The 13026-nt window shown below is 31.0% G+C and overlaps 1 protein-coding gene across 1 annotated transcript; it reads right to left on the bottom strand.

Annotated features, from left to right (window-relative positions):
* Window positions 1-2124: 2124 nt before the first annotated feature.
* On the bottom strand, window positions 2125-12349 carry crh-BP (corticotropin releasing hormone binding protein). The gene is made up of 7 exons (XM_018514090.1): window positions 12067-12349; window positions 9213-9306; window positions 8331-8491; window positions 6557-6770; window positions 4197-4372; window positions 2747-2855; window positions 2125-2551 (listed from the first exon to the last, which is right to left on the bottom strand). The coding sequence occupies exons 1-7, from the start codon at window positions 12178-12180 to the stop codon at window positions 2418-2420; spliced, it is 1002 nt and encodes a 333-aa protein (XP_018369592.1). The 5' UTR covers window positions 12181-12349; the 3' UTR covers window positions 2125-2417.
* Between the last annotated feature and the right edge of the window lie 677 nt (window positions 12350-13026).

Raw genomic sequence — 13026 nt, 5'->3', positions numbered from 1 at the left:
GAATACCGGAGGCTAAATGAGGTGAATTTTGCGTTTCTTTTCGACCCGGCTCGTCGAAATTATATGAATATATATTTTCGTGCGTGTTGAGTCTCATGTGTATGTGTAATGTGCTTCAGGTGCAGCAGTAAAGGGAGAAAACAAAAGCGGAGGATGCCTAGCCAATGATCTTCAAAGTGTCCAGCAACGGCCGCGAATGAACTTTCCGTCTTCACTGTTCGGACACAAAGGCAAGACTGAATAATTGGATCGGATTTGTTAGGTACGCATTTCATTTTTGACTCATTATGCGCCGTCTTGGCATTTGAGATCGTATAATTTTAGGCAGTAGGTCATACAGTCCATCGAAAATTCCGCGCGTTGTGACACTGTTTTACGGGATTCACGCGACTCGTAGCACGGTTGCTCGCGCAAACGTACAGCGTCTTTCGTCGTCAATTTTGTCAATTCAAACGCGCGAGTGCGACAAATGTCTGCGATGCTTGTTCGGGAGAACGACGTAGAATTGATCGTGCGTAAAACAATGTGTGTGGCAGTTGAATTTTCTCGCGATCTTGTCGATGAACGTTCGCGATCGTTGTCGAGCGCCGGATAATTATTTATTAGAATACCATACCCCATCTTTTACATTGTTATTACATTGTTATACATCAGTGGAACATATTTGATATTATTTTGATATTATAGAACTGTAGGCAAACGGGATCCTCCCGTCGCGAAAAGTAGTTTTTTCTTCACATCTATAATTTGTGGTGTACCACGTCCACTTTCGACGATACGATTTTATCGGCGTGACGGGGGGATCTTGAAAATGGACATGGTACGTAGTTCCCGCAGCTCGAAAATAGACGTTGGTGTCGCTAGTGTACGGGCAGTTAGAAGCATTACAGAAAAAAGGCCGGGATGGCCGCTCTCAGGTTTCTCTCTGCCCAAACTGAGCACATCATGTCAATTCCTTACACCATGTTAATCCCTTCCACCATGGTTTAGATCAAATCATATATCCTATTTATTTCTGTTGTATGTACATACATGATTGTCGATAAAAAATATTTTAAACTTAATATTTCCAATTTATTTTAAACTATAATTTAATATTAGATTAATTTAATTAATTTATTGTTTTTACATTTTATGTTTAATTTTTTACATACGTCAAATATTTGCAGTGTTATCAAATTAATGCAGTAGTTAACACAAATTTATTTTTCTAAAGCTACTATCGTACATACATAATATCGTTCTTAACGGCGGTTGAGAATGTCTAAGGAATCTACTATTTCAACTGTTTACTAACTTAAATAAACACAAATATTCGTAATATTTACTGTTTTACATTTGTTTCACTTAAAACATAATTCATTTTAGTCATAAAATCCATTACATTAACTTTCGTACTAATATTAATATTAACTAGAAATTATGTTAAAATAAATGTTAAAATACTCCATTTTTTTAAAACATTTCATGATTTAATATAAATTAAATAAAATGTTGAATATATATAATCTGCATCTTAATCCATTAATAAAAATTTGATGTTCGAATCATACACGACAGCACATTTAATAATTAAATTAATTTATTTAAAAATTAATACTTGGTAATATAACAATTAATATTATAAAATAGAACAATATAATTGTATTGACAAAGAATATGAGAAAAGAAAAATTAGAATAATCAATTAGAATAATTAATTAGAATAATCAGTCTTTAATAGAACTCATCTTATTTCACTCGTATTATACAGAATGTTCGGAAATTCAATCGACGCTCGTGGATAGGTAAAGCGGACTAAACTGAGTTGGAAAGTCCTCTACTAATTTGCAATTTTCGCAAAAATTAACAAAATATTATTTACCAAATATCGCTAAATATTGGTTTTTAATAATTTTTTAACCGTATTTTCTCATGTTGTTAAAAATAGTTGCCAATAAGAAAGTATAATATTAAAAAGTTGATAAAAAAATTCTGAGAAAATTCTTAGAGTTCTATGAGAAGAAAATAAACAATTTTTGTCTCTTGCAGTTTTTCTGTAAAATTGATAGTATTTGAGAAAAAAATTGTCGAAGACCAATATTCGGCAATTTTTAGTAATTAATTATATCTTATTAACTATTGCGTAAATTGCAAAATGGTAGAGAACTTTTCGACTCAGTTTAGTCCGCTCTACCTGCTTCTACGAACGTTGTCGGTTGAATTCCTAAACATCCTGTATGTGATATTCTATATCCGGTTTTTAGCATATATAACACAAATACATGAATAATCTGTAAACTATCAGAGAGATACTATGTTTTACACGACCCGATGTTGGCGTTGTGTCCGCATCTTCGAAGATAAACATCGAGATCAATAGATGCTGCACGTGGCGAGTGCGGCGAACAATGATGAAATTGTACGAAGCAGTCAGTTTAAAGACCGGAAGCGGAATCCAGTAAACTGTTGTCTACTATTGGACTTATTGCCACCGTCACTGAGTTGTCGTAGTAACCGCTCGATAATAGTCGTACCACTGTTACGTCGTACACTACGAGCTCTTTTATATCTAAAATATCAAAATTAGCTTTATAAGTATAGATAAAAAATTCAATTATACATATGAAGTAGTCATTGTATAAACATGATGCTAAATACATATACAAAGTACAAAAAGGACTATATGAATGTATGAAAATAACATTGTTTTACTACAGCACTTTCAATCGTCATTCGCTGATTCTATGTATGAAAGATTCATTACCAGGTTTGGAATCAATGCCGCAAATTGAATCAATTACGTCGAGTTTTATCGTATCGAAACCGCGGCTGCCTCCGATCTGCACTTGATCTCGCGGACTCCCTGCATTGCACTGAAAATAAATCGATCACACGAATATAATATATATCGGAAAAAAATATAGCTACTGTAAAAAAAGAGAGTAAAACTTTTTATATATACAAACGAGTTTTAATTTTCATGGAAACAGTTTGTTTTTTATATATTATATAATATATTCACCGGTAAAAAAAACGGGCTACTAAATTTTAGCACAAATTTTTAATATTTTCAAATAATATAGCGATAATTCAATGAAAACTCATCGTATCGAGATGAACCATAGCTCAATTTAAAGCTTGAACATTCCCCTTGATGATCATGGAGATCAAATTTGAGTTACATAAAATATAATACAAAATGGCGGACATCGAAAAATAGTTTAAAAAAACGTTTTCTTTAAACTGTTGCACTGTTCAGGAGAATCGGCTGCGTGGCACAAAAGTATACGAGTCTTTAAGCTCGTTGATTTCCGAACAAATCCAAATATATTTTAAACATTTTTCTACAATTTTTTCTAACAAAGTTATACCGTTTTAAAGAAAGTGTTACAAAATGGACAACTTTTTCTTGTAAAATCAGTATAATTTAGAAACAAATTATTGTAGGAAACTTTATCAGGAAGGAAATTAAAGTGATAAAGTTTTTTACAATAATTTGTTTCTAAATTATACTGAGTTTATAAGAAAAAGTTGTCATTTTGTAACACTTTCTTTAAAACGGTATAACTTTGTTAGAAAAAATTGTAGAAAAATGTTTAAAATATATTTGGATTTGTTTGGAAATCAATGAGCTTAAAGACTCATACACTTTTGTGTGCAGCCGATTCTCCTGAGTAGCGTAATAGAAAGTGTAAAGAAAAAATTTTTTTAACTATTTTTTATGTCTGCCTTCAACGTCTGCCATTTTATATTACATTTCGCGTAACTCAAATTTGATCTGTATGATCATCAAGGGGAATTCAAGCTTTAATTTGAGCTGTGGTTCATCTCGATACGATGATTTTTCATTGTATTATCGCTAATTAAAAATATAAAAAATTTATGCTAAAATTTAGCCCGTTTTTTTGCTGGTGAGTGTATATTTTCAGTTAAAAAATTCTCTTGAAACACAAATTTTTAAAATATAGATTAGTCATTTTAAATAAAAAGCAGATAAGAATTGCTAATTTTAGATAGACTTATTCAGCACAATCAAAGGATAATTATCATTAAATTTAGTTTTTAAACTTGATATAATATAAATAAATGAAAAAGCGTTATGTCTGAGCAACATAATTTATTTTGATTGTGTCGAAGATGAAACATTGAAGGCGAATGAGGGCAATAACTACGAACTGCGTCTGAAGAAGAAGACTTTACATTTTACAACATACTTTATGCAAAGTGCCGGTTTCGGTTGTATGAACGATGCCGTGGGAGCTACCGCCGATTCCGAGGGCAATTATTTGTACGACACCAGGGTACACTGCCATGAGGGTACAATTAATCCGTCTGCCATAATTACGAAGAGTGAATGGATCCGTTGTGCTTACTGACAAGACGTTGCAAGCTGAAAAGCAAAGAATACAACAGTCTAAAACACGTTAACTACATATATTGTTAGACCGCTTTAGAATCAGCTAGAAATGGTTTTTGTATTTGTTATTTAACCAAACATATAATAATACTCTTGTCTCGATCATGTATTAATTTTTAAATATCTGCTTGCGGAAACTTTATTTGATTCATGAAAAAATATAATTCATTAAATCATTATACTTTCTTGTTTATCTTCTCTTTCTTTGTTCAAAAAGAAAGTAGGACATTTTTCCGATTTTTACAATTACTTTTTAGCTTTGCAGACCTAATATGTTTTAATTTACGAATGTCTGGTCCATCATTCTGCCCTCTTTCTTGTCATCTTCCTTCCTGAAGTAAACTTAATTATTCGGTTCATAAAAAAATATAATTCATTAAACTGTACAATATTTTCCTGTGCGAGACTTATAATAGCGTTCCACTGAAAATCGATCGCTCTCCTCTGTCGAAGATCCTATTATCGTGTCGGAGATCGATAACTGATACTGAAATTGTCAAAATTGAAATCGTCTCGTAGTACGTTTTCTAGAAAGATCATTAAATTCAATTGAACTTAATATCCAGCACATTGAATATTCAAGCTTGAAATAGAGTGAAGCCTGTATCATCTCTGAAAATAAAATCGAAGCGTAAGTCAAATGTTAAAAGCGGGAAAGTGACAGAAGCATAAACAAATAATTTAGAACTTTTAAGAGGCATAAATTGAAACAATAGCCCGGTGTTCATAGCCCTTTTTCATTTTAAAACCGTTTTAAGTAAAATGCTAATACGACTCTTGTGAATGGCTTAAAATATCTTAAAATTGTATTGAAGATGACAATCTTAAATATAAGAATAACTACGAATACCGGCCAATAAAATATAAAAGGAACGTTTATATTTCTTTTATATTTCATTGTCTCAACTTTCATCTCTTATAGAAGTTTTATTAACGTGCTTCTGTCATTTTTCCCTTATTACATTCAAATTATACTCCGATTTTTATTTTCACCTTTTTTCCTGTTTAGGGATATAATAGAATTGTAAGATTAAAATATTGAAAACAAACAGCATCGATTTTCTGACTATCATTTCGAATTCTAATGATATATTTGTTACTCATAGAAAAATATTAAGACGTAAGCAGTAAGGAAATCAACATATATTAAATTAGCTATTGCTCATGGGCTTGCGGTCTTTACTGTAATTGGTCAATTCGCTTATTATTTATGTTTTACTGCTTAAGTTTTTTTATGTGCCATAACCCTTATAATAATGTATCGTATACATATAATTTGAATAAAATATTTAAACAAATATAAAAGCGATACTTGTATAATGAAATCATTATTTAATTCTATATATATTAATCATTTTATGAAGATATTTCGATCTTACTTTTTTTCTACATTCTTTTAAAAATGTAATAAAACTACCCAGCTAATAAATATTCACAGAAAGTTCGATTCGTATTACCAATATACCGAATATTCCGGAACAATAAAAGAATCGTCATAAAATGTGCAACTGTCGATGAAATCTTCCGAATATTGAGTCAATACTCCTTGTATATTTCATGAAAATTGCGAGCGAGCGAGCAGTACTACACATTTCTGCTACAGAAGATCGCGACAAAGAGCATTTACTCAAACAAGAATCACCTAGGAGAGAATATAAGGAGCATAGCACTTCGTTTGTAAAGTGAGCCTCAAAATTGGGCTCCGAGGTGAGAAAACATTTAAATGTGTTTTCCGAAGTAAAATTTTGTTTGAAAACTGATTCAGACAACCTGATTTGGAAAAATTAAAATTTTGCGGAATGTATATGGAGCATTCTTGGAATATGTAACGACATACAAATAAAATTTTTAATTGACGTTTTTTTTACAAAGCGTAAATATTCGGAATATTTTGGAATTCTTGGAACGTTTTTTTGGAGGGATTTTAGGAACATTTTATGAATATTTCAAGAATATTGAGCATTTACTGGGTATAAATTATATCTTTTCATAGATATTTATTATTTTATGAATATTTCAAGAATATTGAGCATTTACTGGGTATAAATTATATCTTTTCATATATATTTATATTTCTCTAATATTTATATAAAAATATAATTCTAAAAAAGTTAAGTTTCTTTTAGAAAATTCATAATCGAGTAATATAATACTTACGTCTTGGATTCTTTTGATATCTCGCAGATATGACAAAGCCCTTCCCACGTAGAGGTACTCTATATTGAAGGAGTGCAGCGTTCTGCGAACTCGTAAAAGTTCTCCTGTACCATTTATTCTTACCACAGAACTCGTTCGTCCTCTCCTTCATTGATAATGAATGGTCGTTTTCGCTCGGAAATACTTCACCATTCATTTCCCAACCATCGATTACCTTCCAAATAACGATCAATTAACTATTTACTAACTGTGTTACACACGTATCTGTATTATAAAATAATATAAAATGTTGAAATAAAACTAAAATTATTAAATTATTTTATCTCCATTATCTATGTATATACGTTTGTGTGTGTGTGCAAATATATATATGTAAATATATACATTATGTAAATATTTTATAAAAGTATATAGACTTTTTTATATATGTAGATTAAAATCACAGAATGCAGTAAAAATTGAATATTATGCTATAATTATAATTATTGATGTCGCGAGGTAGAATTTTATAAAGTGTATACGTAATAATTTTAGTTCATACAAAAATCTTATATAGTTATGTGTATATGTACAGACATATTATAATTATGAATTTTATGTATTGCATACAAAAATCATTTTTAAGCGATATGCTATTAGTATTAGATGTCGTATGGCACACCAATAAGAAATAATTGAAAAAAAAATAACTGAAAAAGGAAATCGTCAAAAATATATTCATCATAGCTAAGAATTCGAGTTATAATTATATCTGTTTTGGAAAATTACATTTTGCAAAGTCACGACGAGCAAAATTCGCTTTTTGTGTTGTATGTAAAGCAATCTCTTTTCGCAGTATTGACTTTTGTACATTCGCAGCACACCGCTATCGTAAGATTATTTGGATTAATTTACTCTACAAGAGTTTTCCATTAATAGCAAAAGGGGGAATGAGTGAGAGTTGAGAGGGGAGGAGAGATTTTGTGTAATTCAATTTCTGTCCTGATAAAATTGGCATGTGCCCTATGACAATTCGTTTATGACATTATTGACGTTGTTTTTTAAAATGATTTTCAGTAGGGATGCATCGGATATCCGGAAAGTATCCGGTATCCGGTATCCGGTATTATCTGACACTTTTTTACTATCCGACTGGATAGCCGAATATCATTAGTATCCGGGAATATGTACGGTTGAAATTTGGTAGCATTAAATTGTTGATTTTATATATGCGTATTCATAATGCTATAATATGTTATATATTGTTGCAAAATTCCAATTTTTTCTCTGTATACGTTTTTTTTTAAAGAAATCATTTCCCCGGAATCCGATCAGATATCCAGAAAATATCGGATATCCGACTCGAAGAAATTGCCTTCTCGGATATCCGATCAGATATTACATTCTGTCCAGATATCCAATATCCGTTATCCGGTAATTTTACAATCCGGTGCATCCTTAATTTTCAGGATTTCACCTATTGTTACCGTTGACGAGCATAAACGAATCTTCGCTATGCGATAGAAACAGTTTATATATTATATATAAATATTCATATTAATATACATAATATCCCGTTAAATATAAACTAACAGTAATATTACGTCACACAATATTATAATTACCTAATCAACAATATCCCAGTGAGAAATGACAATGGAATCGACATCGAATCGGTGTCGATTCGACGTCGAAATCAAATTCGAAATCGTCAATTCGACATCGATTTCATTGTCATATTTCTCATTGGGATGAATGTGATATAACACATATTGTACATTAAATGATTACGTACTGCCAGAAGTCCTCGATGATCGCAAGGAACATCGAAGCTATGGAAATGTATTTCTACTACGCGGTCGGGATCAGTTAAAAAATATATTCCACAAACATTGTCGTCATCGGTTGGCGATATATAAGAGAACGGTCCGCTTTCTGAGGTAACAAACATACAGTCTGGAACAGAATACTAGTAATTAAATTCTAATTGTTGATTCCTGTGAATTGTTTTCTATGTAAATGTACATGTATAAAAAATATTTTTAAAATAATTTATTCTAAATTATAAGTTTTAACTTATATCGGAGAATTGTATATACGAACAGTATGATGAAGGTCTTGCAACCATCATCTTGGTCTGATTGGTGTATACATATATGTTTATATTGTATTAATGTTACTCTTACTTCTAATATATGCATTTTGTAAATTATTGTAAAATAATATCTCGTAAAATAAAACGAGATCTTTAAACTTTTTAACAACTCGCGTCCTGTTTTAGCGTCGAGACACTATCATGTTTACAGATTGTACAGGGTGTCCGATGAGACTTCTGCCAAACGCTTTTTGTAGATAGAGCGGACTAATCTGAGTCGAAAAGGACCTCTACCATTTTGCAATTTTCGCAATGATTAATGAGATATTAATGGTAATACTCTAGATTAGGGGATCCTCTAAAACCTGTTAAAGATTACCCAGGGTCATGACTTTGACAACATATATCAAGGTCAAGGTTATTAGGGCCTTTCTTTATTACTTTCATTGCTTAGCATAAAACAAGCTGTTTTAATATTATTTATTATTTAAAATATTTTCTACCTGCTTTTTTTATATATGTTACAAGTTACAACATAATTTTGTTATCATGTATATACATGTATATACATTATTTCCTTACCTGTAATTGGCCGATAATGCTCACGTGGTACCTCCAATGAAGACTTCGCTCCCGCTTCGTAAGCCAAGATATTGGCAACTGCTTCATCTGTTATCTGAAAAAAAAGTACACTACATTACGTAAAGGCAAATTATTCAAATTAGTTAATTTAACAAAATCGATTCGACATCGATTTTATTGTCATTTCTCATTGGGATATTGTTGCAATATTGCTGCAATATTTCGTGCTGTAAGGGCTGTTATCCGTTTGTTTCTAGTTCAAGAATGAAAGATTTATTGTTTATTGTTTTCTCAATTGCCATTATCCCTCTGATAATTTAATATACGGTAATCAGTTTCGCGTAATATAACGGTTGAGTTTACTTAAGTCTAATATACGCTTTGCCTGTTCTTTGCATTAAGCATTCGAACAAGTTTATAGCTTTTATATAGTTTTACTGTACGATCGATCACGGATATTGCTTTTCTTGCTGAGATCTTTAAATCGATAAATACATATAATAATTGCGTGATTATTTTGGTCGCAATAATAAACTTTATTTTAATTCAAATATTTTTATTATTGTTATCATATTACCAATAAACGCACAAAGTGCGACATGATACGCATACATTATATGCTTCAAAGCGCAAATAAATTTCTGTTAAGTGCATTAAATGCATGTAAATAATATACTTGAAAAGGTAAAATAGAAATCAATTTGTTTTATTCACAAAGGATCATGTTTTAATGTAATATCGAAAACAATGCTACCTCGTTTTTATTAATTGATTCGCATTCCTACGTGTTCGTTTCCATGAATGTTGTAGAATTACACTGGTCATCATGCTATAAAGTATAAAAAAAATTGTGAAAATTTGAACCACGCTATTTTATACGATTGTAAATATAAAATCTGGTTAAAAAGAAATATATATATACATACACACACACATACATATATATACATATCGTTATAACTTAAATAGGAGTTCGTATAGCATTTGTTGCATTTTGTTCGGACACATGTATGCATCTGTCGTTACATGCTGGAACAAGAATCGCGCAAATTACATTTTTCACCGCCACGCGTGCCTCGCTTCGCGCGTGTGTGAAACGAAAAATCCGTTATTCAATTAACATTATTTCTCGACTGTCGCGAGAGGATGTGGGAGCCGCTATGAAAACCGTCCCCACCTGCCAGATAAACCTGTCTCGATAGTAATTGCCAAAGTCTCCTGTCTGAATGATGGCCCTGGCGTGAATCGCAATACGGGCACATTTGCCGGTCGCGCGGCGGCCGGAAGGTAATTATCGCATATCGTTAATGTGACACGCGAGGTCCCTGGTACAGTGATATATATCTATAAGTCTTTTGTTTGTTCTTTTTAACTCTCTTTGAATACACAAGAAATTAATACTATACTATACTATAATAAAGCACGTTTATGATTAATGGCAAATTCAACTTTCTCATTTCTGATTTTAGCTAAAATATCGGTAGAAAAGTACAATTCTCTACAATATTTTATCATAGAAATCAAATTTTAAATAGCAAAGTAATGCAGATTAAAAAATTTTCTCGCTCATGCGATCCCTTTTCTATAAAAATTCTAATCAAAACTCGCAAAAGATATCGCTTTATATCTATTATATAATTACATATAAAAAGCCGTAGGAAACTTAACTAATTAAGTTTTCGTCTTTGATATAGTAATTTGATGTTATATTTATCTCTATTTTCTTATGAAAGTGATGAAAAGAAGTCCAAACCTTAACTAGTCAAGAGTGACTTACTTGTAAGTAAAGAATCAAAACTCATTATAAGTTGGCAAATGACGTCACTTGTAGTACAAAAAAAAGTTCTTAAAAAGTTCCTAGTTTTTGAAATTCTCTTTCTACCTTTAAATTCTGTGTCTAATAAGATTCATTTATTAATTTAAAAGTATCATATTTTTAATTTAATTTTATTTTCTGTACGATAAAATAATTATTCCTTCAATTATTATTTTTTTTATATATAACTAAATTCTTTGATTTTATTAAAGTTTATTGCGCACAGTGTATAAATACATATAAAATTATAATAGTGAACACATTTTCGAAACTGTCACTAAACATTTGAGTCATATCGATCGATCGTCAATCTAATCCTACCAGAAAAATACAGCAAAAATCAATTAGCTAATAAGTTAAGTGAATCATAAAGCACTTATAATTTTCTTAAAAAAAGAGGTAATTGATTGGAGAAGAAACCTACGATAATTTTATCATATAGCATGGTCTTCTGTAACCGTAATATTATTTTTATTAAGTTTGTTGCACGCTAAAATTCTTAAATGAGTCTTAAATTTTGAATGTCTTCAAATTAATTATTTTTGAAAGAAGAAAGTAATATAAAAACAGAAAAATAATTAAACTAAAATTATGTACATTCAGTGTAAACATTTTAAGATACTTTATTAACATCACTTTTTAATGTGACTCTTGCAACCTATATATAAATAATAATTATTCTCTTAATAATTTGAAAACGATCGATTTATTGTTATTAAAAAAAATTCTAATAACCACAATTATTCCAATCATTTTTGTTTGTTATCCTTAGTTCTAACGAAACAAACAACATATTAAAGATGATAAAAATTATAAAATATAGTAAAAATTAAGATAAATAATTATGTGTTTTACTTTTAATTTTACATCTTCTAATTTTATTGTCAAAAATATATATTTCTTCAAGTTATGTATTTTTTGATATATTTCATAATAGTTCTTAAACTCGGATATATTTAAAATAAGTTTCTTCAAGTTATATATATTTCATACATATTTCAATTTTTAAGCAAATGTACATTCTAGCGGTGCGTTTACCTGTTGTTGACGGCGATCGTTACTGATTGCTGCTTTCGCAACGTGAAACGTCGTGCCGACGACAACGATGATGGTAATGACCAGGAGAATTGTTGAAGTTGACTTGGAGAACATCTCTCACTGATGACAAAATCGAGGAGAAACAGAAACAGGTGACAACGCGTAGCGAGTCAAGTAAGAACTGGAGCTTCTCCCTCGCGGCTGGATCGGTTGCCCTCGCCCTTCGATCGCTGTGGAGAGATCGAAGTGGTGGCGCAAGATATTGTGGGGGTTGCGCCGAGTCGAGCGCGGCAGGTGTTCTGATGGCGTCGCGACGCATGGCGTCCCTCTTATAGCTAGTCTACACAGCCTCCTCGCTTCGTTCTGACTGCGCGCAACCCCCAAGCCTTATTGTTACGCGCTACGAAGCTCTACAACTGTAGGGTGAATTTGGAGACGGGAACACGATGTACACTTTATCCGATCTAAAAGGACAAAGATATTCCGTTCGAGCCTTTTTGTTATTTTCGTATATTTCTGGCGTTTTTAAATTAAAAGTAAAAATTTCACAAAATTCATATTCTTTCGTTAAAACATTTATATTTGTATCTCTCTCTCTCTCTCTTTAAAATTTGACTTGAAAAATTCCCCCTCTTCACAAATTCATTAAGCGATCGATACTTCAACGATCATGAGTTTCGACATTTCTTTTCTAAAATTATCTTTTCCAGTTTTGAGAAAATTTTTGTATTCCTTGATCAGTTTTTTATATACGATAGAAGATTAAATAAGAAATGTTATAAATACAATAATAAATATAATAAATTAGCAATTCAAAAGCACAAACAAACTTATTTCTCTTTTTTCCAAATTTTAACAAATTCACATTTGTTATTCATTAATTATACATATAGCTCACATGAGATATATACCTTGATATAAGTTTTGCACGTATCGCAAGCGAATGTCAAAGGGAACAAG

The sequence above is a fragment of the Trachymyrmex cornetzi genome, unplaced genomic scaffold, assembly GCF_001594075.2.
Source record: "Trachymyrmex cornetzi isolate Tcor2-1 unplaced genomic scaffold, Tcor1.1 scaffold488, whole genome shotgun sequence".
Taxonomy (NCBI): domain Eukaryota; kingdom Metazoa; phylum Arthropoda; class Insecta; order Hymenoptera; family Formicidae; genus Trachymyrmex; species Trachymyrmex cornetzi.
Note: the sequence above shows the minus strand (reverse complement) of the source record. Positions and strands in the feature narration are given on the sequence as shown.